A 13,406-nucleotide genomic window follows, 5' to 3' on the forward strand; every position below is an offset into this window, starting at 1 on the left:
CTAAATGATGGCTTGGCTAATGGCAGATGTGATGTTGTTTTCATGCAAATGATTGTACCTGTCATATCCTCTTTAAGGTCTTTATGCCAGTGTCATTTATTTTCTTTTTTCCCATAATGCTGTCAGTCTCTGATGGTTTGGATTAATCTATCTCTTCCAGGGACTGCTCTAATCCATCAAAGGACATCCTCTGTTCCTCTCTCTGTGTGTTATTCCTCACTCTCTGTTTTTCCCCTCGTTCCTTCCCATCTGTACTTTTAGTACAATCAAATTTCCTTTTCATCTGCATTCGTCTTTTCATTCTGGTCCCAGGTCTTAGGCTTTATAGGTTACGTCTCTACTTTTTTATCATCACAATCACAATGATGAATGTCTTTCTGTTTAAATTGAGCTATATTTTAGACTCGGGTGTGCACTATCATTTCTTCCTCTTTGCATGCATATTCAAATATTAAACAGATGAAATTCAGGAACAGCAGATATCAGTCAATGTAGGTTCTTAAACTTGTATTTGTATTTGATTTGCTGTTATTTTTCAGCAGAAGATAAATTATGCACACATTGAAATGTAAAAACTATACTGACTTTGCATAGTCAAAGGTGCATCCATGCAAATGACTGGTAGAAGGCACTTCTACACCCCCACAAATCTGAAATAAATATTTTTCTTCAATTCAACCTCAGCTTGAATTGAATTAATCAAGTTATTTCACGGAGTACCATAGTTCACAAGTAATTTAAATTCTACATTACCATTCACTGAATAGTACAAAAAAATGCCCGGATATCATGAAAAGTCCTGATGCTTAACAACGGCATTTAAATGTGTGGAAAGTAAGAAGATAACTTGATCTAAGTTTGAATTATAATGTGTGGGAGCTCAGTCAGTGCTTCACGAGGCAGAATAGAATAGAATAGAACAGAATATGGAAGAAGATGAAGGGAGAGAGGACAGCCCCTTGTGGAGCTCCTGTGTTGCTGACAACACTGTCTGACACAGTGCTGCAGGCACATGAACTGTGGTCTGCCAGTCAGAATCATATGCAAACTTATCCAGGACATGAGCCAGACCTTTCGCATTCTTTGACTTAAGCCACTCCCAGAGACAACTTTAGAAGCATCTTATCTGGGCTAAAAGGAAAAGCCACTGCACGCCAAAGTTCTATTTTCAGATAAAAGTACATTTTGCATTTAATCTGGAAATAAGGGTCTCTCAGTCTGGTGGAGGAGTGGTGAGTTGATTAAGGTTCACTGAAATGGAGAGCACTACAGTCATCTGCTGCTTTTGTTCCACTGCGATGTATCAAGTCTAAAGTTATAACGACTGTCCTCTATGAAACTCTAGACCACATTGCCCTCCCCTCTGATGACAGGCTTTATGGAGATCCTAATATTATTTTCTATCAGGACTTGGCACATGTCCACACTGCCAAAAGTACCAATAACTGTTTTTATGACCATTATATTGCTATATTTGATTGGCCTAGAAACTCACCTGACCTAAATCACATAGAGAATAAATGGGATACTGTCAAGAATAAGATGGTAGACGTCAGATCCAACAATGCAGATGACTGCTACTAAAATAGCCTGGGCTTCTTTAACACCTCAGCAGAGAGACAGCGTGGTCTCCTCTAAGCAATATTGAATTGGTGCAGTAATTCATGCAAAAAGAGCCCTGACTCAATACTGAGTATAATCTAAAGTATGTCAACAGAGTTTTCAGTTAGCTGACATTCCTGTGTTAAAAATAATAATTTTGCACTAGTATGCATGATTGTAATTTTTTTTAAAACACAAAGGTTTTGGTCTTCTTCAACTGTAAGGACTTAAAATCAAATTTTACATCATTTGTGGCAGCTCTAGACTCCCAGTTTGAATCACTAAGATTTTTTTTTTTTTGTTGGCTTTTAAAGACACTTTTTATTCAATGCAAATTCCTGTAAAATCCTCAGCACCATTTGGAAATGGTCCAATGTTTGTGTTTGTATAGCAACTTGTGCCTTGATGATTGGACTTTCACTCACAGTTTGCAATGAAAACGAGAAAGTGAGGTCAGAGCAGGAGCAAAAACAAACGGCAAGTTATAAATAAATGTATGCATTCGGTGCCGAATGTCTTACGTAGACACAGGGCGACATTTTATCTGTGAAACATTGAGATGCTTGTCACTCTGCACTGAGGGACGACTTCTGATTGCTAATAATGAAGCATTATCTCCTTGAATGTCTCGCTCTCCTTCTCTCTGTGGTTTTCCTCCACTTGTTAATTAAATTTCAGCAGGGATTATTTGGCAGGAATACCCATTGGCTTTAAGGGTAAACAGCATGGAGGTAAAGTAAGTAGAGGGCTGATAGCTGACAGGTGCGTGTGTGCGTGTGGGTGTGTGTGTGTGTGTGGGGGGGGGTGTGCGCGTGTGTGCGTGCGTGTGTGTGACTGTGAGGAAGGGAGGTCATGATGAGCGACTTTAAAATAGAAATTGAGGGTTTCTTGGAGGGAACAGCAGGATTGCACCAAAAAAATTAACCTGGTGTGAACAAAGCTGGATTTGTTCTCGGTGGGTAACTGGCCTTCTGTGATCAAAGCAAAATTTAGTAAGTTGTGAGGATTTTAATTATGGATAGGCCTCCTGCCTTCATAGACAGTCTGTGTATTATTAGATGAGGCTGCTCTGTATCATCTGTGAGGTAATGGAGCGAACAAATTACAAGCTGCTCTAAATTATAAACTTTTTTGTGCAACTTGGCGATTGAAGTAAAGAAAAAGAAGTCTTGCATATCCTTTGATGAAAGGTTAACCTTGGGAAAGTTGTCTCTGCCTTTGTTTCTGGATATCAGCCCTCTTTGACAGACATCCAGAGTGACACTCTGACTAAGACCTTTGCTCAGGGCCGTGGAGATGTGAGGCTTTAAGTCATGTCATTATTAAAAGAGGACCTCATCTTTCAACAGTTCACAGATACTGCTGTAATATATTAATGTGCTCCAATGCAAGTTACATACTACAAACTACAAATGTCCCAAACTACAAATGTAGTTTGTAGTTTGGGACAACTACAAACTACAATGTACAAAATGTACCCCCAAATGTAGCCCCAAACTACATTTGTAGTTTGGGAAAAATGTAGCCCCAAACTACAAATGTAGTTTGGGACTACATTTGTAGTCCCAAACTACAAATGTAGTTTGTAGTTTGGGACTAGCAGGAGCAAAAACAAACAGCAGTCCCTACAAACTACAAATTTGAGATGACAGATCCTAAATTTGAGACAGATCTCAAATTTGAGATGACAGAGCGGGTATGACAAGCAGGTTTACTCATTTCCAATTCAAATCTTGCCCGTTTTGACACACTATAATACCAATAAAACACCTTATCGACAGCCACCCTTCACTGTCCTCAGAAGGTATTTTCTGTAGCTCTGACTCTGGTGTCATGTTGGTTCTTCTTTCTTTTAAAGTATTAATAAAATGAAATATTCTCATGCAACCTTTCTGATATGTCCTTTCAGCTGACCTACTGACTGCCCCTCCAGATCTGACAAATGCAGCTGCTATGTATCGTGGCCCAGTTTATGCGCTTCACGACGTGTCTGATAAAATCCCGATGACCAACTCCCCCCTCCTGGATCCTCTTCCTAACCTGAAGATCAAAGTCTACAACTCATCAGGTCTGGTCACACCACCAGATGACCTCGGTGGGGACTTCACCTCAAAATTGTCTCCTAAGGTAATGTTCCAAGTGCAGCCACTAACAGAGATGGGATCTTCCATCTGAATGTGATCTTCTCTCACCCCAATGTTTTATGTTGATCTCTTTGCTAAAACAGCACATAATAGAGGATTTTAAAATCTAGGTATTTCAGGTCAAAGACAAAGTGAACACTGTTAGACTACATACATCTCAGTGCCCTAGTTTTTTTCTCTCTGCTCTAAAAACTAAACTACATTTCAACCACAATAGAGCCAGTTGTCCCAAACAGAGATGGAACCACTCAGATTCATCACAGAACCCATCCTGAGGCAGTACAAGAGTTAAAGAGTGGTGATGATCTCATTCAAATTATGGCCATTTGATTCTTACCTCTACAGTTTTTAAGCCCATCTGTATCTGTAAGTGAACCTGCCTCATATGAGGCACAGACCAGAGCTATTTGTTGCAGCACTCGGTGCATGTCGGGTTATAACGCATCTTCAGCCTCTTTCTTCCTAATTCTTACTATTGTCCTTTGACAGGCTGTGCTGAAATGAAACTGCGTTGCGCTTCTGTACAATGGCAATAAAGGCATTCTGATTCTGTTTTTATCCCTAGGTTACTCAGTCTCTGTTGGATAACAGTGACAGCATAAACATTCGCAGCCAGAGTTTAGCCCGGACAAGAGATCCCTCCTGCACTGCTCACGGATCCTTCAATAGTCAGGGAGGACACCTCATCGTACCCAACTCAGGTTAACGCTGTTCAAGCACAGCTCGGTGCTAAGCATTGATTTTATATTCTGTTATTTAAAATTTCATGTCATTTACCAAGATTTAAAGATTCAGGATTTTATTTAGGCCTTTTAAATAATAATATATTAAATTATCTGCGACCACTGCGAAAAGTAACAAAGTAAACCTTTTTCAACAAGAAATTCTGATTTGTATCAACACATCATTATATAGAAAAATCAGTTTATCCTTTTCTATATTTATTTAAAAAATAGATTTAAAATTAAGGATTTGAGTTAAATCACTAGAACACCTCCATAACACAACTTTAGAAGATAGCAATCTGCACATTGTATATGGTACTTGAAAAACATAAACAACATGTATCAGTGACAAAATGGGAACTGGTTGTGCATTCAACTATTTAGTTGTGCATCTGTAAATTTATAACTGTAAGGAAGCTTATTTTTCCTTTGTCTATGTTGCCCTACTTATCCGCTCTTCTGCAGGTGTAAGCTTGTTGGTGCCAGCAGGCGCCGTCCCACCGGGCAGAGTGTATGAGATGCATGTGACCGTGCACAGAAAGGACAGCTTAAGGTAAGTTTAGCATTGCTCTTTAAGTTTGAACAAGAAACCTTCTTTCTTGTTTCAAATTTTGCACCTTCTTTGTTAGATATTTGTATCTTCCCTGGATTTTAGGATCCTTTATTCTTAGGGAGTCATTTCTACTATTTCTCTGTTTCATACTACATGTGTGCGTTGTTTATTTTGAGGTTTTCTTCAATGTAGCATGAATTAAGGAGACAAAAAAAGCATGTTATGTGTTAAGTTATGAAGTTATTTGTAATGGCAGTACCGTATTTTCCACACTATAACACACACCTAAAAACCTTCAATTTCCTCAAAAGCCAAAAGGCACCTTATAATCCGGTGCACCTTGTATATGGATCAATATTGAGCCACAACAGGTCTAGCAACTACGGTAAGCAGCCGCCGACTTCATTTTCCCCCATAGAAGAAGTGCGCAGTGCATGCTGGGATAGTTGTCAGAACGCTGGTTTGTTAATAAAGTTTGATAATACATTTAAAGCCGGGGGGGGAAGAGACAGAGACTGTGGCGGCAGCATGTCGGTTGGTCTGTGTTACCCAGAAAGCAGTTGGGCACAATATCGCAACACCAACACCATGAGTGAAACAATGACTGGGACAGACTACTATATAAAGTACTCTGGGACCACTGCTTTACAAGTGTGGATGTGTAATAATAGAGTACGGAACAAATTGGTAACCCAAACTGAAGCGTCTATTCTATGTGCCTTATAATGCGGTGTGCCTTATATATGAAAAAAGGTTTTAAAATAGGCCATTCATTGAAGGTGCGCCTTATAATGCGGTGTGCCTTATAGTGCGGAAAATATGGTATATGTGTATGTAATTTATTTGTAGCGTGTTTACATACTGTACGCCCTGTTGTGATTTATTCAGCAGACTTCGTCTGATACCATCAAACAGCTACTAATTCCAGATGTGAAATTAAGATCAGCATATCTGACACATTATTGATGAACTAGTTAGTATCATAATCTCTATTGTAATTCATTGAAATAATCCTTATTAGCATTTTCTTAAATTTAACGCCAATTCTATGGTTAAATGTGAGTCACTTCACATTCAGTATTTCCAAATATGTGAAACTTAGACTGACCAAGTCCGATTTGCATTTGTTTCACGTGGTATTTTGGGCCCAAAACACAAACATGAGGTTTTTAAAAGTAAACACTGCAATATCTGTTTTTTCACATTAACTAAGATTAGTGGCTAGTTTGGGTGTTACTGTAATCCTATTACTTGTACTATAATCCTTTACTCCCAAATCATGTACATGTTTGAGTTTGAACCCTTTGTAGTGTATAAGAGACAAGTGGGAAGCTTTCAGTATTTTTACTTCCATTTTTGTGAAACTGACTGCACACGTTGGTTGCACTGCAGACTTTCTTAAACCAGGACTAAAAACACCAGCTCCGGTTGATAAAAATTGGGACGTGTTGTCAATAACTGCTTACGCATGTGAACCTTTTAAAGATCCTGTAAAACTGTGAGACACATACTCTGAGCCGTCTACTCCGTTCCAGTGCATTTCTTAATCAATGTCGATCGATGATAATTACAACCTTTGTTACTTGCTGTAGTGTTTCTAAGAGTCAAACGTCTCCTGTGTCCTCTGTCTTCATCTCACTCAATTACTGGCAAGCAAACTCACAAGACCAGCTTCATTGATGTACCGCGGCAATAAATTGGAAAGCAAGAATTTTGTGCTTTACTTTATTATAGCATAAGGGATTAGTTCTGCCACACAGCCACATGTTTTTTTTTACTAATAATGTTAACAACATGTGGGCTGCACAGTGGCGCAGTTGGTAGAGCTGTTGCCTTGCAGCAAGAAGGTTCTGGGTTCGATTCCCGGCCTGGGGTCTTTCTGCATGGAGTTTGCATGTTCTCCCTGTGCGTTGCGTGGGTTTTCTCCGGGTACTCCGGTTTCCTCCCACAGTCCAAAAACATGACTGTCAGGTTAATTGGCCTCTCCAAATTGCCCCTAGGTGTGAGTGTGTGTGTGCATGGTTGTTTGTCCTGTGTGTCTCTGTGTTGCCCTGCGACAGACTGGCGACCTGTCCAGGGTGAACCCCGCCTCTCGCCCGGAATGTTGGCTGGAGATGGGCACCAGTACCCCTCCCGACCCCACTGAGGGAAAAAGGGTGCAAGAAAATGGATGGATGGATGGATGTTAACAACATATAATATAAAATTATAAAAACAATATCTTGGAGTGGTCCAGCCAGTCCCAACTTGGTTCTGGTAGAGAATCTCCGGAATGGGGCTAAAAATCAGAGTGATGAGAAATAATGTTATTATCAAAGAAAAATAGTCAAAACATCAGAAGGAATACGGAAAAACTTAACCCCTAACCCAAAACTTGGAAAAAAAATTTGCCTGGTTAGAAATTATTCAAAAAGTCTTATCTGCTGTAATGTAAAACTAAGGAGTTCACATCGATTATTGAGAAAAGTATAAATATTTTAACAATAAAATATACAATAAATCCACATATCTTTAATAAATTAACACTCATTTTAAATTGTTTTATTATATTTTAAGAGATGACCCTGTTGTCAAAACCAAACGTCTTAGTTGAATGAAAATATATTTAGATCTCATTATACAAATGGAATGGGTAATTTTGCACTTATTTATAAGTAAAAGTGCAAATAATTAGGGGGGTAGAACTAAAGACTGTAGCTGCAAGGAGGTTTAACTCTAGCTTTCATTTTTCCTCCTCACTTGAACGTTGCACGAGTCAATATTGAGATAGATCGGCTGAATCAATATTACTGATAAGAAGTGGCACCCCATGAAAACAAATAAATACAAATTCGATCTCTGACCTCTAAATGTGGTATATTCTGAAGCGTGTGGGTTAATAGTTACCCTAATTTGTTATTTACAAGAATCATGTTTTAGTTAAAGTGTATAGATTGCAGAAAGCTTTTAAATAATGGAAACCAATGGAATCCAATATGCTTAGCCTGACATTTTTAGCAAAAGTTGATAATAGTAGACACCTATTCTGCTGCTGTACTGTAATATAAAAGCCATTAGTCACTAAGTGCTTGAGGTTTCAATGCCCAGTTGTGCCATAAAAGGCAGAGAGAGATGACGATCATTTTCTTTCTGTCTTAACTGGAAACTACTGACTCCAACTGGGGCTGACGGTGCTGTTCTTTCTCCCAATGAATCTCTCTGATTTCTGTTTTTTGATTCATGCACCACACTTATTTCATTATATTTTCTGTTGGAATGATACTTACTAATCCTGTTCAATTCATTTATTTCCAATCTCATTTATTTATTTTGGTAAATAAATAAATACATTTTCTTTGAATAGTTGTTTTTAGACTTGTATGCTAATAAATTAGCAGATTTTTGACTATTGGGTAAAAAATAAATTATTCTGTGACTTTTGTGCTTGCAACCTACAGAAAAGTTCCTATATAATATATAGCTCCACAAATTCTCACAGCAAGATGCCACATTGACTGATTTAAAGAAAAAAAGAAAACTCTTTCCTTTCAAGGATGCGTGAATGTTTGAGTGTAAAAATCTTTATACACACAGCAGAGATCAGCAAGTGAATGCTGTGTGCTGTTAATTCATTTGAGTAATTGAAATAAAAGTTTATATACCAATTTGTTTCAAATGTTAATATATTGGCAGCATTTATTTCTGTTACTAATTATGGCATACAGTTAATGAAACGTCTGATCATTAGAATAAGACCAGCAAAATTGAATTTTAGAAGCAGTATTGCTATCTAATGCCCTCTTTGACACCTGCAACAAGAAGAATAAGAGTCCTTTAACCAGTTATGTTAGTAGAAGGTTGGGTGGAAGGAAAAAAGATATTACAGCCTTGAGATGAATGTGAAGCAAAGCCCAGTCCAGAATTTGGGTAAAGTTTTACAAGACACATATTGCATCTGGAGTTAAAGCTACAAAAACTATCACACACAGCCATAACAGGACAGGTGCCAAGCATGTGACATTGAATGTGTTGCTTCCCTTTAAGATTTAATTGATTTGTGCATTTAATTTGAAAATCAATGCAACAATCTGGTTAAAGCTTGGAGAGGGTAAGCTTCCAAGCTGCTTGGGGTTCAGTGGTAGTGTTGATTTGGGGAGCCATTTCATTGGCTGTTTTTGTTCTACAGTGTCAAATTTAATTCTAAGTCAGAGCAACTTTCTTTGAGAAAACCTCGAGCAAGTGGAAGAGGTTTGTGAGGCCATTGAGGAGGTTTTCCACTTTAAATCGTCCTGGAAGACATTCTGGGGTTTTGTGTGATACATAAATCCCCAGATCTAATCCACCATTAAGCTTGTCTCTCTGCTTACAAGCTTCATGTAAGCTTGTAAGCAATTTATGCCGATTTCATTTTCTAGCTGGAAATGGTACCTGTCCATTATTCAAATTGTATCAATGCTTGGCTTAATGGCCACGATGTTACTAAGGTAGAGTGGCCAGAAAAGTCCCCTGACATAAACCCTGTAGGGAAACTGTGGAGTATTGTGAAGAGGAACATAAAAAACTCAAGACCCAACAATCTAGAGAGAGTGAAGTTTGCTATAAAAGCAACCTGGTTTTCCTTAAGACGTGAACAACGATGAAATAATTCATACAAAAAGAGTCCTGACCAAGTACTGACTGCATAAAGTGTTAAGTATATGGACAGATTTTTCAGCAAGACAGTAATTCTCTATAAAAATACTTTTTTATCATATAACATTTGTTATATTTAAATGTTCAGAGAAAATGAATTTTGTTTTCTTATTTGTATCAAACCATAATTATTTAAATTAACAGAAATAAATACCAAAATACATTGAGTCAGTGTCAAATTAATTTATATTGTATAGTTTCGCATTTTGAATTGAAATATTGATATGAAGTTTTTAGAGATATTTTAATAATTAACTGTATATATAAAAAGTTTGATGGGTTTTTGAGAAAAAGGCTGCAGCTGCACAAATTTAAAGACAGCGGTCTTCAACCTTCTTCAGATGTACTCATGTATTGCACCAACCATTTCCTGGTTGGAAGGAGATCATTTAAACTGATTTGATTTTGCCATGAAAAAAAAAAGTTGTTTTTAAGCTTCACCATTATTTTCACAGATCACTTTTTGAATTGTGTGAAATCACATCATAGACATATGAACAACCGTGACACATTTTTTTTTACTCCAAATTTACTGTAACTGTTGTGCCACATACAGGCTGCTGGATGTCTTCTCTCTTCAGTCATTTCACCTAAGTGTTATCTGTCCCTCCCAGACCCCCGGTTGAAGACATCCAGACAGTTCTCAGCCCAGTGGTGAGTTGTGGACCCCCAGGAGTCCTGCTGACTAGACCAGTGATCCTCACTATCCACCACTGCGCAGACAATGTCCACGAAGACTGGCTCATACAGCTCAAGAACCAGCTGCCCATGGGGGAATGGGAGGTGGGTGTTCAGCACCATGTGTTGTTTGCTTATGTGCCCTTCGTATATTGACATTCTGTTACAGAGCTTTTATCACAGAGCAGGGTTTCCCCCAGTGTATTATAGGCCTGGCGGCCGCCATGCTTTACTAGCGCCACCGCCAGGCTAGGCCTTTCTTGTTTTTTTTTTTTGTTTTTTTTAGGAAAATAAAATAAAATTTAAAAATTGCCTTTTTTTAAAACCGGATTGCAAGTGTTTCTGTTGCTCCGAGCGTTTCACTATCAGAGCAGATTTATTTCTAAAAGATATGTTCATAGAAGATATGTTTATAGTTTATGCATTTAAAACCGGACCAATCACACCGCTGGCCTCTGCGCGTTGCCTCTGCGCGTTGCCTTAACCCTAACCCTAACCCTCTAACCCTACCCTAACCCTAACCCTAGAGCTGAGGTTAACTTTAGACATCCAGCTGCTGCAGGCAGCTGGATGTCTAAAGTTAACCTCAGCGCGGATCCCACGCTCCTCCTTTCACTCGAACTGGACACAGGCTGACCGCTATGGATATTAGCATCAACCCCCTGTGAGGAATTATGATTAGTTATGAGGAGTTATTGATTAAGGTAAGAGTTTAAACCCACCGCGTTAGCTCTGGTTGCGCAGCTCTACGTGAACCGCAGGGATAACTTGTAGTCGCGCTTTCAGAGGAGCTTTGAGCGAGTGGTGAGCGGTGATGTATATTTGTGAACAAAACATTATGCGGCGTTTACATCTCAACACGCTGCCCAGCGTTTGGCCCTGTCTTCCCTGTAAAGTTTAGGTCTGTGAATATTATAGTACCTGAATATTATGTGTGATAGCATACTAGACATTTCCTTAATCCAGTATTGTCATATTTTACATCAGAACGGGATTTACCAAAAAGTTTACACTCTGATCTTTTCAGGAAGTCTTTATTTTTGTGCCCTGCTATCGGCCAACTTCCCTCCTCCTCCTTTGTCAGAAATGAAAAATCATAAATGCACACAACGTGTTGGAAACCTGTGTTTGTTGACTGACTTTTATTTGTCAGGCTTACGAGACAAAAGCTGAAAAAAAGATCGATTCACTTCGCGTTTAAAATAACACAAAACAGCGTAAAAAGACCTCCACACAAGACCTCGTTTATTTATGTATGTATTTTTATTTTGATAGCTGCCGATTAAACTGAAAGTTACAACATTGACATGATTATATGAGTAGTTTTTACCGAGAAATCGATCAGAAGCGCCGTGAATATGGTCAGATCCGCCGGATCCACTTCTCTGGCTGCAATGCGCGCTCCCGACACAGGGGGAACAGATTTTCACAGGGGAACAGAATTTCTCACAAGACCGGTTAGCTGGTGTGTTAGTGGTTAACGACCCAGTGCTAATCACTCATCGTGCAGGTTTAACCCGGTCAGGAGCTTTCGCGCTCTCCACGCTGATTTTATATTATTTTATTTTTGTTACTAGTATTATTTTTCCGGTTACACTAAGAACCAGACCGTATCAAATGTTTTGCCCACTTAGACAGAGTTAATGCACGCGGCCACCGCACATCTGAAAAACTCGTCCAGAAACTCGACCGACCAAAATAGTTTCTGTGTTAAAAACTCAACAGACACGAAATGAAAGAGCTACTAAAGCCACATTAGCAGCATTGAATTAAATTTCCCATTTGCTGCGCATCTCTGCGCAGTGCAGCGGATTACCACATCATGCAGGGCCGGTCCAAGGGTGTATGAGGCCTGGAGCAGAATCTGACTTAAAGGCCCCTTTTGTTGCTAAGAACATCAGCACCTCTAACAGCTTCTGTGTTGGATTTAGTGAAATCTACGACAGGGGGAGTAGTTTAACTGGCAAACCTAAAAAGCAATAAATTATAACTGCAGTTTACTAATTTATATTTGTGAGCAAACAGCTGAAACTCAAAGATTAAACTCACAGCATCAGATTGTAGCTGTGGTAACAAACCAATCTGACTATGAATATTGTTCTTTGAACTTCTACAAAGTAAACTTGGCAGCTCCTTAAAATCTTACATATAAATGTTAAATAATTTAAAGTCTTTTAATGTATATATGCTGAAACCATTATGTCAAATTTAGCAGCAATGATAATCTCAATAAACAAATGTTACATTTATATATCTGTGGTCTATGTTAAAATATTAGCATTTATGGGGCCCCTGAAGCTCTGGGGGGCCTGATGGAGCCTCTGACTTAATTTGGATTTAACAGAAGTGGACATAATTGATATTTATTTTAATTGTATTTTTTGATTAGTTGTTTCTGGGTTTATATAGCAGTTCACTGACGATGTTTTCCCATAACATATAATTACCCAGTGATATTTTTTACTTTTATTGTCTACTTAACATCTTTTAATACAAAAACACGGTGGACCGCCTCGGTGCCCTGACCACCGGGCTTAGCAAGTTTTCTGGGGGAAACCCTGCAGAGGTTTCATCTTGTGTGCAGATGGTTTATTTAATTCAATTTAATGTAGATATTACAATGTGGATGCGCAAATGCAACGAAATACTGCACAAAACAGAGAGTCTGTTGATGTATTATAAATAATTACACAGCTGAGCCAGTCCTCTGACAAATTATTAATATGTGGTCATGAATACACAGAGCTTATACACACAGACATGCACACTTAGAAGAATAAGCTGAATTACACAGATATGGTGTGTATCCGGTGAGGAAGGGAGAAGAAAACGAAGAAAGGAAGAGAAAATGTGGTAAACAGAAAGTGCCTACAGGCTAGTAGACAAGCAGGGGGTTGAAGACTCCTATCAGAGGCAATTTGTTATGCTCCTGCTATCCTCCTCTTCTCTCATCTCACTTCTTATGTGTCTATTCCTCCTTTTTCCTGTTCCCTTCTTCTTCCCCCTTCACATGTCTCTCAGCATGAAGCCTCT

General features: G+C 38.7%; 1 protein-coding gene across 3 annotated transcripts in view; it reads left to right on the forward strand.

Moving 5' to 3' along the window:
* LOC103470231 (netrin receptor UNC5C-like) overlaps positions 1-13,406 on the forward strand; it is a 193,137-nt gene that overhangs the window by 163,576 nt on the left and 16,155 nt on the right. For all 3 annotated transcript variants that reach the window (XM_008418510.3, XM_008418508.3, XM_008418509.3), the window contains 4 exons: positions 3,512-3,729; positions 4,312-4,447; positions 4,937-5,024; positions 10,310-10,478. In XM_008418510.3, the coding sequence (XP_008416732.1) occupies positions 3,512-3,729; positions 4,312-4,447; positions 4,937-5,024; positions 10,310-10,478 (611 nt within the window). The remainder of the gene's footprint in view (positions 1-3,511; positions 3,730-4,311; positions 4,448-4,936; positions 5,025-10,309; positions 10,479-13,406) is intronic.

The sequence above is a fragment of the Poecilia reticulata genome, chromosome 9 (assembly GCF_904066995.2).
Source record: "Poecilia reticulata chromosome 9, P_reticulata-male-v2, whole genome shotgun sequence".
NCBI lineage: Eukaryota > Metazoa > Chordata > Actinopteri > Cyprinodontiformes > Poeciliidae > Poecilia > Poecilia reticulata.